Source organism: Argopecten irradians, chromosome 3 (genome assembly GCF_041381155.1).
Source record: "Argopecten irradians isolate NY chromosome 3, Ai_NY, whole genome shotgun sequence".
In the NCBI taxonomy this organism is placed as follows: domain Eukaryota; kingdom Metazoa; phylum Mollusca; class Bivalvia; order Pectinida; family Pectinidae; genus Argopecten; species Argopecten irradians.
The window spans coordinates 26,745,336-26,763,543 of NC_091136.1; the positions used below are offsets into that span (position 1 = coordinate 26,745,336).

An 18,208-nucleotide genomic window follows, 5' to 3' on the forward strand; every position below is an offset into this window, starting at 1 on the left:
AAAGAAAATAGAAAAATCTGTTGCCATGTTGATGTGCTCAGTGGTTGTTTGAGGGGAGTTAAAGTATTTAATTTCATTGAAAATAGCATTAAACAAGAGTATGTATCAATGATGAATTATAGCGTTTTTAAAACAGTTGAAATTAAATGTAATATCTAGATCTGAGACAAGCACGAAGATTATCCAAACAAATTACCTTAATAGTTTTATTGTTAATAAAAACACTTTTCCACTCGGACTTTGATCAGGCAATATGGCATCAAATTTGTGTTAGAGTTACTTTAACTATAAAACTGAACAAACACTCTACAATAACATAACTAGGGGTGGGTTAACACAGACCATGTGTACAGTGTCACCTACCCCAGTCGGGACCATCACCATGACTACGGGCCTCTCCAGCACCCTCGTCATTCTCGGCCACAAGGAAGTTAAACTCAGCCATGGCCTCCTCTGTTTCTGGGTCGTCATCACGGTCATCTACGATTCCAGGCATACCATCCACCTGCAAAATAAAAAGGTTTTTTTTCCTAACCATTACAATTTCATTGAAAAGTATCAGTATTAATTTGTTGAAATAAATTCATTCTGTTTTAGTTGAGTATCTTTGCTTTTTTCTTAAAGTGAAATTCTAAGACTGGGATTTTTTGGAAGCAAATCTTAAAATTACCACTACTATGATCAATAATTTACTACTTTACATTTATTTTAACATTTTTTTTACGTAGATAAAAAAACCCATTACCTTGATATTTGGCCTTTTTGTAGCTAATCTCACTTCATGCTCATCGTCTGCTGCCATGCCATCATCATTTTCATCGCTGGAACAAAATTATAATCATTAGGTTAAAATTTTACAATTTGGCGGAAGAGGAAGAGCTTATACCACAACTTGACTTTCATGATTATGATATTATTATACATTTTGCATATCATAATAAAAGCTTCGGGTTTTTTTTCTTTCAGTATTTTTATGGTGTTGTTGTTGTTATTCAAAAGATGAATTTAGCATCCTAGAATCTTTTATCCATAATATCATAAGAATGAAGGTCAAGCACACTAAATAGACTAACAGTCTTTATATATCACTTTACCAATGACATTTAAGTATAAATTCTTTAGTTAACAGATTAAATATATAACAGTTAAATACATCCAATATCTACAGATAAACTGTTTTTTATCAAAGAATAATTTTATTTCGCAACATTTGTTAAAATGACACAAATTGCATTAGACAATCATCAATTACTGACTAAGACTTTAAAAAGCATTACGATCTTACATATTAAACCGAAACTTCTCCATACACCGGATAATAAGAATTTAATTGTCACATTGAGATATAACAATAGATAATAGTACATTTGTACCACGGAAGAAAACATCTGTAAAAGTTTAAACTTTCTGTTTCAACTGGAAAAGAAGCTGTGGATATGGTGTACGATTGAAGGTTAAAACAAATATGGCTTGTTAAAATTCTTACTAAGACACAGCTGATGTTCAGTCAATCAGCACTAAATTATTCAAGAATCCCTAAAATATCTAGTTGGTATGATTCTGCAACTGATGTGTCAGGTAATGTAGCATCCAGATGTTTTAATACACTCATATATACCTTTTAAACTATATAAGCTACATTATATTAACTTCCTCAAGATTGACCACAATCAGATATTTCAGATATAGAAACAAATAATAAACTAAATCTTTCATTCAGCGGCTAGAAGAAAAAAACACGCACATTATTTCCCCAATTTACTAGTTTTTGACAAAAGAGGACAAAGAGGTACTACCATAGGTTATTTTCCCAACAGCTTTCCTTTGTAAACTACTTTTGTCTTGTTCTCCCAAATTTTCTTTAAAAGAGGGAAGGGAGCTATTTATACTATGATTGTACATTTTTCACCATTTGTTTTTCTTTTACTGAAAAGAGGAAGACAAGGGGTTTACATACAAATTTACGCAATCAATGATCTTGGTTTATAACTTGCAGTCAAACATAAAATATCTTTCCTTGAGTATATATAATAGGTTTGCATTAAATATCTTTCCTTGAGTAATTATATATATATAATAGATCTGCGTTGAATATCTTTCTCTTGAATAATAGGTTTGCATTAATTATCTTTCCTTGTGTAATAGGTTTACATTTGCGTAGAGAGAAATGCAAGCTTAGATGATAGTGAATGGTGAAGAGTACATGCACAGGCATACCTGAGGTTATCATCATCATCATCCACTACATTTTCTGTGCCTAGAAAGTCTAGGGTAGCTAGGACTGACGCTTCACTATCCATCATAGCACTTTCCACAAGGGAAGCTGGCACCTTCTTAGGTGGTCTGATCAAACAGATAGTAAGCATGCATCAGAGGAAATAAGACTGATGCCTACATAATATTCTTGAAATGTAAATACCATACATTTCATGGATCCTTTGTACAGATATTACAGAAAAAGAAATTCCACCTGTATACTTACCTGAAAAACATGAAAGCTTAATTCATATTATAAAGTGAAAGTTTAGTGATATATCTATTTTAATTAGAAATTGCTTGAAGAATGTGTGCATTCCATATCATCAGATCAATTTTTATGTCATCATTAATTGTTGGGGAGAGATTATACTACAAAATGCTTTATACAGTACATGTACATAATTGTGCAAGATTTATATAAATGAAACATTTTCAGCTATATACATTCAGGAAATTGCAAGAAGTTGAGTGGAAAGAATCTTTTTCTGAGAGGGATCATAAGCTTGTAGAGAGAATTACGATCAACAGGTATTGTTGAATTATAATTTAGAGGCATTACCATTTCAAAATAGTGAGGAGGGTATTACATGCATAATAATTATGTAATCTAAGCTCAGGGTGAATACAGAGAAAGAAGAACTCTGTAGATAGTATGTATGTCCTCTGTTCTATCTTGATATTTTGTATCCTACCCCAAAACAATCAATACTTAGTTGTAATTTATATCTGCTAATTATGCTATGATATACTGTGATATGTTGGTTTACTAATACCCATGTCTGTGAAATACAAGTTAAGTTTAAGATAACATCCTAATTCAGTAAGCAAAACACACCAATTTCTTTTACCCTATTAGTATAATGAAACTTAATAACATGAATTCAAATCCCCTACCCCAAACTGTGTAATGTTAAATATGGCTTTTTAAGCAAATCCTGCAAAGACATTTGACTCTAATGTTATTTATCAAACTAAATTCCTTGTGCATAAGGATTTCAAAAGTGATATTCACAAACACTAGTTGGTGCACTTTCAACAACAGGTGAACACACATGTAAAACTGGTTACTTTTTTTTTCTATACTAGAGCCTTGGTAAGGCAACCCTTTCCTTTAAGATAAGGCTAGTGTATTGGTGCCAAGGGCAACTCTCTCAATGAGATAACTAGTGTCAGGCAACCCTTATCATCTATATTCTTCCCATTAGCTATCTAATCTGGTGCTGAAGACAAGTTTGTGTAAGGACGCAACATTATTTAATTTCAGGCTATTTGTTTCCAAGATGGGTCACCAAGTAGAAAATTAAAAAATAGTACAATTCTTTTACTCTTAGAATAACGGTCAATATAGCAGGAGAACAATCATTTTTATATCTTGAACTTGTTAGTTATATCATGAGGGGCAGGGGGTATCGATGGAAAGCAGGATTTCTATGATACTTGAGTGATCCTCAGTACCTGGCTTTGCTCTGGTCATTATTTCGGGAGGCAGCAGGCTCGCCATTCACTAAGGCTGGTTGGGCACCTTCCGCTTCATTCTCCACAGCGTTTCCTTGGAGACCCAGTAGAGACCTGACTCGTGCAGATCTGACATTAATGATAGTGTCCGTGTAGCCAATCTCCTGTAGATATCTGTGGGGTGAAATGTTAAAGGAATTACAGAGAGCAATCATTACATCAATGATTGTGAAATTTTTTATTGGGTTTGCTAATTGACAACTTGAGCTTTATAGGTCTACATCCTCAAAACAATTACATGGATGTTATGTATTTTCATCTATTAATTGTATCAAGTGAAAAGCTTTATATGTCTTCTAGGTAGCATCACAATGGTTACATCAGTTACACATACTAAAGAGGCATCTACAGCCTCCAAAAAACGCATTTTTACCACCTACATACACCCCACACAGTCTAGTTACTTTGTAGTTTGAAGCATACTGCTCTTCTTTCAATCACATTATCAAGACCAACCTGAATTTGGCTCGGGTATTACTTACTGTCTAAGGAGTTGTCTACCCTGCCGCCAAGACACATTGCTGTTTGGTGTTATCACTTCTCCATCCATATTTTCATCTGTTCACAAAATATGAATGAAAAGTAGTATCAAAATACAACTCATACAGGTACCTCACATTTTTATTTATAAGGCCAAAAAAAATAATATGTCTGTTGAGGGTTACCCGACCAACCCTAAATTTTCCCCCACTTTTCTACGAAAAAAATTTAAAAGTCAGGATTTTGATCTCAGACTCAAGTTCTGGACATTATTTTAGAGTTAAAGACACTAAAAAAATCCTTCGACCTACAGACCCTATTTTTTTTGCCTATGTAACCCTAAACAGACCTATATTTTTTTGGCTTAATTATATGTATAATGACACCAATCTAAATAAATATATTTAATGAAAACATAAAATATGAATAACTGTTATCATATGTACGTATCATCATGAAAATTGTATATAAATTAGTTTTCAAAAATACAATTTACAGGTAAGGCTTTTCATATACTGTACTTATATTCTAGCCCATTTTTAATATTTTACATAGATGTTATTTTGAATTATCTATTTATATATCTTTATGTGAATGTACCTTCATTTTTCCTATCCAATGATGGAGGTTTGAGGTCATCTTGATTCAAGTCTGTGCCATACTTCAACTTGTGATACTTAGCCCTGAAAAATAAATAAGTCATCAATAATATAATCAACTGGACATTCATCAAATGGTTGAAAATATTATTTCTTCCATTAATCAAGCTTAATAAGCTCAAAGAGCACCTACTAAAAAAATTGTGAAATGGTCAATTACAAATTCATTACCTTAATAAACAAATTTTTCATGGCAGTTTTATGTTATTTTAATAGTGATTTGTCTTAATTAGCTTCCTCTGTGCTTGGAATCAATGCTTTGACTGATAAAACATATGATAATTCATCCATTATATACCTTTCTTGTTTTAATGCAAACTCCAACATCTTGATTCTGCGAACTAAATCTTGTTTTAAATTTTCCTGTCCCTTTCTTTCTCCTTGAAGAAATGCTATCCTTGCCTGTAAAACATAATTCATACACAATACTCAGCTGGGTCAAATATTTTTATTAGATAGTTTACTTCAATAATCATTAGCATAATTTGATACTTTACATGTAAGGGTTATCATTTAAATCCATGCATTTACAATTTCCCCTCTTAATAACTGGTAGAGGTAGATGTCATGCTTCCATATTTTATTGTTTATACTGGTTGACAATTGAAGTATAGACTACTACAGAACAAATTAAGAAGTCCTGAACCATCCATAAAAGTTGAATCTATAAGAAAAGCAGGTGAAACACTCAAAATGTGTTTTTTTCTGAAACAGGGTAAATAAACTGATCTTGAAATGTAACAAGGAAAATTTGCATGTTCTCTATTATTCTCTGCCTTTGATCTGCCAAACAATTATACATGATGACAAATATCATTAATCAACATATTGTTCCTTTCTTTCTGTGTTAGGCGTTTTAACACTAAATGAATAAAACACTGACAACCTTACAGTACCTTTGCAAACATATTTTCTTTTGTCGAAATATAAGCCCTATATATCTTTTATAAATTTCTAATAAAAATATTTTTGTTTTATCAAAGATAGCAGCAAAAATTAGAGCCTTTTTCAAACATGATTTTCTCAAATGTTTACTTACCATAGAATAATGAAAATTAAAGACTTATAAATTCTTTTTCAAAACTTATTGGGTCCTGAAAAACTGTAAATATTTCTTTATTGATGCATGAGAGCATCTGATCCTTGCAAAGTGAGTGTTAATGTTATGTACGACTCAAATTTTCGTGTTTGTTCCCAATCTGATGGCCAATATAACCAGTAAAAGCAATGCTGACATAAGTAACAAAAGTTGCAGCTAAGTCGGACATAAGTTTCATTTTTCAAACAGATTATGATTTAATTTTGTAAGTGTTCAGTATCAATTTATTCAAAACAATAACAATAGGCCTGTGGTGTGAAATGTTTTATTTCTCAAACAATTATTTCTAAAATACGACATGGTTCACTTCTATGATGAGGTTTACGGTAGGATGGTTACGTATGAGATGCACAGACAACTGTCAGCACTCATCCAGGATCCTCCTTTCGGATTAGAGCGAAATGTCAAAATTATTTGGCCGCCATATTGAAATCAAATATGGCGACTGCTGAGACTGAACTATTTTACAGTTAGTATGTGCGTATTGCTTTCCTTGATAGGTGTATCACCTTTACATATATTCATAAATTAAATAGCTTCTTTGGAAAGTGATAGTTTAAGTGCAATTTATCTTAACAATGAGATAGCACGCATTTTCACCTGAAGTTCTGCCCGTTCAACTTCCCACTGTGATCTCTCCATCTCGAATCGAGCCCATTCTGTCTGCAAAAAATGTAAAATTCCAGGCATAGAATACTGTGGGCGCTGCCCCAACTCATCCTGCTGTTGTTTTGTCATCATTCCTATTGCCCCTGACAATGGGCCGACCTGCCCTCCGTGTTGAGACCCAGGACCCTCTTCGATCATCTTACATGGTCGCCATTACAGTTTTCAAACCAACAGATGGCGCTGCAATGAAAATTACGTCAAACAATTTTTTTCACACGGGACCTTTCTGGAGTTATTCATTCAATTTAATGCTATTGTAAGTTCATATAGTTTTTCCGAAGGTAAAATAGAGTCCACCCTTTTCCGACAATAATAAAGGCAAACCAGCGAATGGATATGAATCATACTGTAACATAATCGTTGTTTAAATTGTGTAAGTGCCGAATCGTTATTGTTGCTCTCAGTTTGCGTATCATTTGCGATATTTCGGCATTAGACAAGTGCTTAACGAAATTATGGTGTTGATACAGCACGGCTTTTCAGTTTTCGATTGTGACGACATCGTTTATCAGATTCCATCACTTTTGGTCTGTTGCATTTATTGCCATGTTGAGTCAAGAATGTACTTTTAACGAAAATCGGAACCGTATCGGTTATTTCTGTCTATAATTAAAACCGTAAGCGTAATTTCAGAATTAAGCTGAAGGCGCTAAGGTGTGGTTGCAAATTTATTCAGGTGAAAATCCTATACGAGTTGCCTCTCTTACACCAGAGATTTTTAAAAATAGCCATTGTATAAACAAACCCTTTCAATATGATTAATTATTATCTGAATATCTCTCAAAAAGATTTTGATTTAATTATTAATAATTTAAATTATGCAATGTAACATTGCAGTAGGGCATACTAAGATTAATTATATATACTGGTAGATAAAATGTAGTTTACCTATTGTTTCAAATGATACAGTCAGCTATAAAGAAAAATCTATGCTAAATGTATGCATTTCAAGGAAGGAAAAATTTGGTGTTTTCCCAAATTTAAAGATACAGGCCCCTGAAATGATCAATGCAGAAGCTCACTGCGTCCCGAAAAAAATCCATGGCAACATACTATGTCCTATATAGAATGAAGTAATAATTGTGCATACACCAAAAGCAAAATAAACTATCATATTATTTTTGTGTTTATTAGATTAATTTTTATTTATACATGATTAACACCAATTATTGTTCAAATGATTATGGCGGTGGAGCATCTTAAGAATTTACATTTGTCGAAAGCACTTGTTAGCACAACTATGTTTGCAGATAAACTTGTTCTTTCCTTAAATTCCAAGGCATTTGCGTTTAATTCCCATAAATATAATGAAAAATTCTTTATATACAAATTTAAAAAAGAAATCAATGATTCAAATTTCATCTTATCAAAACTGTGTTATCTGTAATCCGTGCCCATGGTGCTTAAAAAGGGACCAGAATGTAAGTTGTGGACGAAAAACTTCTAAAAAAAGTTAGTTATATGTTTAGCTCTTTCCGTATGGTACATACTCATGGCACATTTATCTGTGGCATTAAACATGGATATGCCTAAAAAATTAATTACTAAATAACACATTATGACACCATGATTCACATGTGATAGACTCGCAAGTTCATGTACCGGATACAATGCTGATGTCACCAGCATCACACAGTTGTAAAACATTGTTCCGGGTTAAAGGTAGAAAGGTGTTCTAACAGCGAATATGGTATGTGAGATATAAAAATATACTGCATAGTTCATACAAAAATGTATTAGCCTTCTGGTGCTTGAATTTTCTTGGTGCTGAGCTTGACTGCAGGTATGGTGGCTGGTGTACATTTTTTATTTAAGATTCAGAATTGATTATAATAAGTGTAACTATCAGATCTAGAGTTCAAGTCCATGTTTGCAATTTTTTCTCAAGTACAAAATTACTAACATTAATAATGTAATAAAAAAATTATCCCATTTTCTTCTTCTAAAGGATGAAGAACGTTACTCACTAGAAGCAATGAAGTTCATTGTTGTCGGGAACCGTATGGGTTGTGTTCGGATGTGTCGATTCTTTAGTAATGAAGGCAGTGTGAAAGCACGGGCTATAAAAGAGCAAGAAGTGATACGATTATGCTTGAAAGATCAGAAACAGGTATGACTGATGAATTCACTAATGGTGACACAATAAACACATTTTGTTTTCTTCAAATTCTTATACATTGTACATGTACATTTATTTATATATTTTTTTAAAGATATATATTTTAAATTTCTAGTTTAGCAAGTATTAACCTTTGTATTGTTTTAAAGGCCCACAACCTTTCAGAAACAAAAAAATTAAGTTTCTCACAAACATTAATAACATAAGGAAATATATATCGATGGCCTAAGATTAGTTTACAATACTAAGCAAATGCAAGAATTCCTGTGTAAACTGTGTTTACAGTGAAGATTCATTTCGCTGTTTTATCGTCTGGCGCAGTGATAGTCAATTAACGCTCAGTAATTAGGACGACGGAGGGAAACATTATAATATGACCCGCATTATAAAAATTACATTTAAATTATTTACGTTTATTTGTTCAGAAAGTGATGACAGGTGAAGTATTCACGGTAAGCTAATAACTATTGCGACTCTACAAAATTGTACTCATTTTACATTCCAATTTTAAAAATTAAAAGTCATTTCGGAAAGGTAGTGGGTTTTTAAATACACACAATAACACAGTGGACATCTACATTTATATATATTGTACTATGTTTCATGTGCTGTAATACTTGATCTCTTATTTCAGGAAGGCATTGTGGAATACCAGAATACTATGTTAATTTATAGATTCTACACCAATCTGATATTTATCGCTGGAACATCATTAGATGAGGTATGTTTTACCTTTATATTCAACATGTACTAATTACATGTAAAAGTGAAAAATGAGTTCAGTTTCACTTAAATTTACCAGCATGTCTAAAGACAAGTGCTCTTATGGTATTTTAAGTCATCCATATTGGTTTTATGATATCATTGTCTCCTCACTTTCCAATATTGAGGATTCCTTATATATGTTATTTTATTTGTATTCATGTGGAATGAACATGTTGATAAAGACATATATTACTGTATTCGACCCAATAAGCTCCCCCACCCCTGTGCCAGGATACTGAATGTCCATCTATCTGATGTGTCTGTAAACACAACAATCGACCAACTACTTCTTCAAAACTATTGGAGAGATTTCAACAAAACTTGATGGCAATTATTTACAGCAGTATATAAATGTGCATAATCTAGATATTGAAACAAGATATCTCCACCTTTTTTAAGGGTGCTGCGCCTTCATTACAAAGTGATTGAATGACAACTTATCTTAAACTACTGAAGGTATTTCTATGAAACTTGATGGCAATACTCCTTACACAGTGCATGTAAAGATGTATGTATTGTATATTAGAACTGCAGGCGGGGAGGAGGGTGTTTGGGGATGTAAGGATCTGTTATATATTATACAAATATTTCATTGGTTACTGTTCTCTAGTTAATATTTACCCCTCGGTGGTGGTCATCAACAAGTGTTATATACCGAGTGCAATATAACACTTGTTTAGTTGAATATGTGTCTACTGTGACATCATTATTATATTACTTACTATTACACAAGGTTTCTCGGAAGTCTTCTTCCTTTTTTTTCAAAACTAGACAACCACGGCGTGGTGTTCCTAAAGCCATGTAATATAACATCTGGAATAGTGCAATACAAATGTATAACGTTTCCATGGAAGTGTGCAATATAACTTTGAACTGTGCAATATAACAAGTTTTTTTTTAACATTTTGTACAATTTTTGAAAACATTATAAAGTTTAGAAATGTTGTACAATGATATATTTATAATCATTTGTACTTTCAGAATGAGCTAGCTGTTATGGAAGTTCTGCAGAATTTTGTTGAAACAATCATAAAACATTTTGAACAAGTGGTAAGTTCAAAAGTGATGATTTTTTAATGCAAAATTTCATTTACCTTTAAAATGCATTTGTATAGTGTAACAAGTGAAAGAGAATTCATATGAATGTTATAAGTATAACATCTATGTCTTTTAGATAGGAGTCATATTGATCATTACCTCTTTTACATCTTGTGCCAACTGTATAATTTCTTTTATTACCAAATGGCCATAATATTCCAGCAAAATTTGAATGTCATGTTTTTTTGAGGAGTTATATCCTTTTACTAGTAGAGTGACAGGAAGAATTACATTTTTTGTTTTTGTTTCTTTTAGTCAGAGCAAGATGTATCCTTTTTCAACGTTGAGACACAACATGGGATCAAATGTTTCTCTAGATTTTAGATGAATTAGCAATATATACTACCGGGTATGCTTTATTGTAAATTATGTGAAATTTGGATAAAAATTTAAAAAGATATATATATTTGATGATTTTGTAACTAACGTATGCTACATACTGGGGTATGTATACTTAGCATGATAAGTGTAGCATACGATAGTGCAATCAATGGTGGGTCTCTAAAGATACTTCATCTTGAACGACTGTAATGAGGATTTTAATGTTTCAGTCAAAGGGTATAATGTTCACAATTATTCCTTTTGTTGATATTTCCTGTTTATATACTTTTTATGTGTTACCAAACTGTATATATTATTCCTTAACAACTGATCAGTTTGTTTATAACATGGATAAGGTCCACATGATCCTGGATGAGATGGTAGTTTCAGGCAATATAGCCGAGACCAATAAATCCAGAGTGTTGCTCCCTCTACAGCTGATGGATGCCACTAGAAGATGAACATCCTCCACATGAAATGTTTTGTATATATGCTTTGTTCCCTGTGTCATAATTGTTTGTACATGATATCAAGAGTAAGATTTGGGTTTCCTGGAGAAACACCACCTCCCAGTGCCGGTTGCTGAATTTCCCACAAATTGTGTTGTAATGTGAAATCCTTGAAGCTGCGGCCATTTGGATTATACTCCTGGTAGTCATGGCAACATTATATCTACTTAACTATTGGATTTATATAGCCTGAAAAAGTATATTCCAGGTGTGATGAATTAGGTGATGTTAATTGGTGAAAGTATTTTTCTCCTCTTTTGGAGTTTTACAGCTTTTAATCTTAAATGCTCTTAAGAATACATGGAGTTTTGGAGTTAATTTTACATACCGCTTCCCAATCACACCTATTCTTTATTGTTACTATGTACATGAAGTCAGTGACATTTTATTTTTGTTTGCAGGATACTTTAACTTATCAGTAGATGTTTCATGAAATATTCATTCAAATATTTTTTGACACTTGAAACATGCTTTTCATTTGACTGTTTACTTGTTTTACTTTATCATAATTATACAAATGTTGTAATTAGATTATTGCAATTATTGATCCATTAGATTGTTGATAATAAAACTGAAATCTGATGTTATTGTCTATTTTTCCTTTACATAAGCTAAAGAAGTTAATTGAGATTTTATTTTAAATGTCAACATGGAATAATATTAAACAATGTACATGGTAGTGAAGATTTATGTATAACATATGAGCCCAAAATTGACCTTATATCCATGGTTGAATATATTTTGAACATACTTAAGGTCAAGAAATGCTATAAAGATAACAGGTTATTTTAATGAATGACTTTTACCTATATGAAGGATTAAAAATGCAAAACAAAAATAATTAATTTGACTTCTGTTTTATCACAAAAAGGCTCAGAGACCTGATAGTTTTGCCTAGTACGTCTTGATGTTGATGTTAAGGGCAAATTATCTTATTAAGTTAGTATGATATACAAGGTCACATGTTGTGAAATACTCTTAAATGTTTGAAATTTTTACTTTTAAAACCAAGAGGCTAAGTGATATGATTTTGGGACTAAACATGATGGGGAAAAAAGGCTAATATCAATATATTTTAGTGAATGACCTTGGAAGCTTAATTGTAACTGTTCTTTAAGCATGCCGAGATGAAGGATTACGAAATATGATATTCAGATGAGTGACCCTGACCTTCATTCAAGGTCACAGGGGTGAAATGTGGTAAATACCCAAAAAACAAATTTTGATAAATACAAGACCCACTCTCCTGAGTTGAGGATAATATCATGTTTAGTTGAAGAACTCTCCAGATTATTCAACCGAATGGCTTTGGCCTTTATTCATTGTTACAGGGGTTGAACATGGAATTCTGAGTAATTTGAATAGTGTTGACCTTCACTCAAGATAACCAGTAAAATATACTAAAAAAACTTTTACTTGAGATTTCAATAACCAAAGGGAATATATGGAAAGTTGGAGAAGAGGTCATTGTTCTTACTTTTAAGGACAAGGGGAGATAATCTACAAAAATATATTAATTCTTGACTTGGGTGACTAGTTAGGCACATGGACCTCTTGTATATCATTAACAAGAAATTTGAAAAATCCTGTCGTGTGTGGTGTTTTGGTGTCGTCGTGTTGATCTCATTATCACATTAACAAAGATTTTAAATCCAATAAATCTATGCTTCGTTATTAGAAAACACAATACAATGTAACCCAATACCCTTATCATTATATCGTTGGTGAAATTATAGTAAAATGCACAAAGGACCTGTCTAGTCTGTGATTGATCAGACAAGGTCATGACTGGGGGTCAAATTACAATAACTGTTTGTAAATAAACAGGACACTATGTACTATTTAAAGATCCAGCAATTGTAAGGGACATTCACTGATATAAGTGGTGTACAAAAAGCCCTTTGTCTGTCAGGGCAAACCAAAACAAACGTAACAGTCTAGTCTGGTCCTATTTATATTACAGCTTACAAGCATTTAAACATGTAATTTGGTTTTAGGGTTAAATTTGAAATAACTCCATAAACATTCATATTTAACTGATATTTATCTGAGATGAATTTGACAGTATTTTATATAGTATATATAGTATGATCAATGACACACTCTGGCAATGGCACTCAGCCTTCCTATTGGTTGCATAATGTACTTCATATTAGTCCTTATTTTCTTGAACAGGCTTTAAAACTATTTAAAGCTCTAAATTTATTGGATACATATCAATACATACATTCATTTCAAGCCAGACAAATCTATTCAAGGTCTAGTGATATACATTATAGATCTACGTTTTCAATGATAAAATATGAAAAAAAGCACCATGTAATTGATATTGATCAGTTTAATTACCCAACAAATTGACTAGGATTGAGAATATCAAATTTCATTCCATTTCCCATTGATCCTGATGTACTACCAGCACTGACACCACTTGTAAACTTAGACGGGTCTGTCATACTGGAGGAGGACATCATCTGCTGATTTAGTTGGTTGGGGTCAAAGCTGCCAGACCCTCCACTGCCACTGCCAGACCCACCACTACTACCCCCAGAACTGCTGCTACCTCCTCCACTACTTGACCCGCTTCCTCCAGAGGAGGATCCACCTCCCATCATATTGCTTGGTGACATCATCTGGCTTGACCCGCCACTTGATCCACTGCTGCTGCTTCCACTACCTGATGAACTACCTCCCATCATGCTACTTGGTGACATCATTTGGTTTGAAGCGCCACCAGATGATCCACTGCTGGAACCCGATGATCCACCACTACTTCCCATATTTTGCATAAACTGGGCCGGGTCAATTTTGTTTTTATCAGGGCTGTTAATTGCATTTGGATCGAAACTTCCAGAGCTGCCACTTCCACTCCCCCCAGAGCTGCTACTACTACTTCCACCACTACTTCCGGAACTTCCTCCCATCATGCTACTTGGTGACATCATTTGGTTTGAAGCGCCACCAGATGATCCACTGCTGGAACCCGATGATCCACCACTACTTCCCATATTTTGCATAAACTGGGCCGGGTCAATTTTGTTTTTATCAGGGCTGTTAATTGCATTTGGATCAAAACTTCCAGAGCTGCCACTTCCACTCCCCCCAGAGCTGCTACTACTACTTCCACCACTACTTCCGGAACTTCCTCCCATCATGCTACTTGGCGACATCATCTGGCTTGAGCTACCTCCAGATGAACCTGATGATCCTCCCATGGAAGACGAACCTCCTCCGCTTCCACTCATCATACTACTTGGTGACATTTGACTGGAACTACTTCCCGATGAACCACCACTTCCACCAGATGAACTGCTTGAACCACCATTCATATTCATTCCCTGAGTCATGGAAGACATTTGCTGCTGCATGTTTTGGATATTTTGGTTAAGCATATTGTTGTTCATCGATGTTGGATCAAAACTACTGCTACTGCTTCCTGAACTTCCTCCACTACTACTACTTCCACTACCACTACTTGGTTGTTTCTGTTGAGTAAGCTGGTTGAAACTATTAGGATCAAAACTGCCTGTACTTGAAGAACCTGAACTGGATCCACCTGAAGATGACTGGCTGCCGCTACTTCCGCTCCCACTGTTCATGTTTTGTTGAGCCTGTTGCATCATTTGATTGTTTAAAGCATTTGGATCAAAACTGCTGGAACTTGAGCTGGACGCTGAACTTGATCCACTAGAAGAGGATTGACTCCCACTGCTACTTCCTCCTCCGCTGTTCATATTTTGTTGTGCTTGCTGCATCATTTGATTATTAAGTGAATTTGGGTCAAAGCTGCCCATCGACGAGCTGCCCGAGGAACCGGATGAGGTACCTGACATCATTTGATTAGGATTAAAACTGCTGCTAGAACCGCTTGAACTACTAGCGGAACTGCTTCCAGACGACGAAGAGCCGCTTCCAGACATCGAAGAGCCGCTTCCGGACGAAGAACCGCTTCCGGACGAAGAGCCACTTCCAGACGATGAGCCGCTAGAACTTGAAGATGGATTATTAGATTGCATGTATTGTTGAGTTTGTTGCATCTGCTGTTGGAAAAGGGCATTTGGGTCAAAACTACCACTTATCTGTGAACTAGACTGTGAAGATCCTGAAGAACTTCCACTGCTACTACCGCCTGCAGGGTTGGCAGGGTTACTTCCCCCTGGGGAGGCTACATTGCTGGAACTCCCTGTCAGGAATGACTGAGATGCCTGTGATTGCTGCTGATAGATTGCGTTAGGATCGAAAGAAGCCCGCTTGAATGCTGAAATAGATGAAAAGTTCTTTGATTTCAGCAAACATTTGCAGTTAAGACAATGACAATAGATGTCTACCAGTGATATTTGAGAAAGAGGATAATAACGACTAATGTAAACTAATGCATGATGTTTCTACAAGATGTATACTTTTTATGTTTTTATATGATTAAAACATATTTAAATGTCATGTGTACAATAGGCTCATGCACAAATTATCATAACTCAGTAATGTCTTCTCCACTGTTTTATGGCGGCCGCAGAAAATAGAATAGTGTCAGCTTGATCTTTATTTAAATAAGCATTGATGTCACTTTTTATTTCATCGAGGTAAGCAATTTTGTTAGACGGATTCACACAGTTTGCAAACAAAATTTATTGCATAACCCGATGAAATGAAAAAAAATAGTTACATCAATTAATTTTCCAGACTGCTTGATAAAATTAAATACTTTTACACGTACGATTCTATTGATTTTCCAATATATGTATGTCTGTCCATTTGAATGATTTTCACAGCTTTGTTCATAAAAACTTATGATTTTCAATAGGTAATTGAAGAAAAAATAGCATGTCAAAAATTTCGGTTAGTTACGGCGCATATAACTTGAAGCAAATAAAATTGTCTGCGATGCCAACAAAATAGGGCAAATAATATGACCTATATAAACTATATTGTAAATGTTTTTTTTAATTTGGCCCAAATTTAGTTTAGCCGCTTTTCTATATAGGTGAATGTTAAGAAGTAACATTATAATGAGGATTACGACGTAAATCACGTTAAAATACAATGCTGTGATTAGAGTCGGTATTAGCTTATCCCACGTGTAAGGAAATATTGTTATGGATAATGTGAGATCGGTTCACGTGCAGAACGAGACAAACAACCAGGAACAAAACCAAGCAGTAAAAGTTCAACATCTTGGCAACTAACCAAAGGAAACGCACCACCAATGTAAAGGAATGCACTTTACGCAGGTCACAGAAATTAAAAGATTATAAACTTTGAATTAAGATTTAGAATAATACTCAATACCATTGTATATTTATGTTTCATCAAAGTTTTTGGTTTGCGATTTTCTATGACAAATAACATAAATAAATAACATAAAAACTGAAAAAAGTAATCAAATCGGAAAACCATTACTAAGTAAAACGACATAATCATGACACAATAGCAAATCCATTATATCATAACAAGATGTTTGCAAGAGGAGTAGATTAATAAGAGGGAAAATACTATATACTCCGAAAGCGTAACTTTTCTCTGGTTCAAAGACAATAATGATTACTATACTCCAACATTATTTTTTGGTCAAGTAATGGGACTTGTATTGTTTATTTGAGATAAGTTATAGCTTTTATGCATTCGCCATGTGATGGGGAGAGGGTTATAGTACTAGTCACATCTGTCCCATCTCTTCAGATTTCAGATGGCGGGTGTATTTATGTCTTACAGCCATTTACAGGTATGTATTAGTTGAATTTGAATTAATGGATCAAGTTATTTGCAAAATCGATGATAAGTAATGACCCACTAACTTTCCGTAACGGCTTTTTTTTATAATGGGAATGTAAAACGAGCCTGATAATTTTGCAGGGACGCAAAAGCTATCTGTTTACCGATAATACTACCCTTATCACCAGCCCCCTGAACAATTTAATTAAAATAAATCAGATGTTCATTTTCATAACGCCGGTCGTCTTATATTTCCTGTCGTCGTCCTAATTAATGCGTGTTCGTTAGATAAGTATCGCCGCGCCAGACGGCAAAATGGAGAATTGAATCTTCTTGCATTCGTTTGGTGTTGTACCCTCATCTTGGGCCATCGATATACATTTTCTAATGTTATTATTGTTTATAAAAAACTTTTATCTCTGTATCTACTTTTAGTTTTTTTGTATCTGAAAGGTAGTTGACCTTTAAACACGTAATATGCAATCGAATGGTAAACATGAGATGCATAGGATACCACTAAATATACCAAGGTTTAAGTGAAAAAAGAAGTGGAACCAAAATAAATAACCACCCACCCTTTACCCCTTTGATAGAAGTTATCTGGGATATAACCCGAGAAAATATATTGCTAATTTGTTACCTGGTAGTCCATTGCAGCATGCAATGACAAGTAGTGCTAAACAAAGAATCATGATCGAGACCGCTGACGGACGCCGGTCTTGTCTGTGGAATGGTGGACGGCGGCCCTAGTGGTCAGGTCAGTACTAAGGTCAGCTCTTTATCTCTCGGACAAGCTGTCTTATAATCACACAAAATGTGGGGCTAATCATTTACACTGAACAACATCTGCACTTCTATCGCGAGTTCGTGAGGAATCCAACGTCACTAAAACGTCACTATTTTTTAAAAATAATATCGTGCCTACTCTACAACGCCTCATTGTGTTTTTAATAAATCCCTATAGTTAAAATTCATGTTGAATATATAAATATTGCTTGGTACATAAAAA

The 18,208-nt window shown here is 34.0% G+C and overlaps 3 protein-coding genes across 10 annotated transcripts in view; 1 reads left to right on the plus strand and 2 right to left on the minus strand.

Moving 5' to 3' along the window:
- The window catches only part of LOC138318023 (striatin-3-like), a 28,192-nt gene extending 21,327 nt beyond the window's left edge, over positions 1-6,865 (minus strand). For 3 of the 7 annotated variants that reach the window (XM_069260054.1, XM_069260056.1, XM_069260050.1), the window contains exons 1-8: positions 6,613-6,865; positions 5,212-5,315; positions 4,855-4,937; positions 4,257-4,332; positions 3,715-3,888; positions 2,218-2,343; positions 746-821; positions 364-505 (exon numbers count right to left, since the gene is read on the minus strand). In XM_069260054.1, coding sequence (XP_069116155.1) covers positions 364-505; positions 746-821; positions 2,218-2,343; positions 3,715-3,888; positions 4,257-4,332; positions 4,855-4,937; positions 5,212-5,315; positions 6,613-6,819 — 988 coding nt within the window. In that variant the 5' untranslated portion in view covers positions 6,820-6,865. The remainder of the gene's footprint in view (positions 1-363; positions 506-745; positions 822-2,217; positions 2,344-3,714; positions 3,889-4,256; positions 4,333-4,854; positions 4,938-5,211; positions 5,316-6,612) is intronic. The other 4 variants (XM_069260053.1, XM_069260052.1, XM_069260051.1 and 1 more) reach the window with 2 other exon arrangements.
- Positions 6,866-6,931: 66 nt separating this feature from the next.
- Positions 6,932-12,075, plus strand: LOC138318025 (AP-4 complex subunit sigma-1-like). 2 transcript variants are annotated; one of them, XM_069260058.1, is made up of 6 exons: positions 6,932-7,054; positions 8,630-8,791; positions 9,435-9,521; positions 10,547-10,615; positions 10,919-10,930; positions 11,320-12,075. In XM_069260058.1, exons 2-6 carry the CDS (start codon positions 8,657-8,659, stop codon positions 11,443-11,445), a joined length of 429 nt encoding a protein of 142 aa, XP_069116159.1. In that variant the 5' UTR covers positions 6,932-7,054; positions 8,630-8,656; the 3' UTR covers positions 11,446-12,075. The 2 variants fall into 2 exon arrangements, with proteins under 2 accessions (XP_069116159.1, XP_069116158.1); XM_069260057.1 differs by lacking the exon at positions 6,932-7,054 and adding an exon at positions 7,094-7,208.
- Positions 12,076-13,813: 1,738 nt separating this feature from the next.
- Positions 13,814-17,956, minus strand: LOC138318026 (uncharacterized transmembrane protein DDB_G0289901-like). The gene is made up of 2 exons (XM_069260060.1): positions 17,840-17,956; positions 13,814-15,748 (listed from the first exon to the last, which is right to left on the minus strand). Exons 1-2 carry the CDS (start codon positions 17,889-17,891, stop codon positions 13,836-13,838), a joined length of 1,965 nt encoding a protein of 654 aa, XP_069116161.1. The 5' UTR covers positions 17,892-17,956; the 3' UTR covers positions 13,814-13,835.
- Positions 17,957-18,208: the final 252 nt, after the last annotated feature.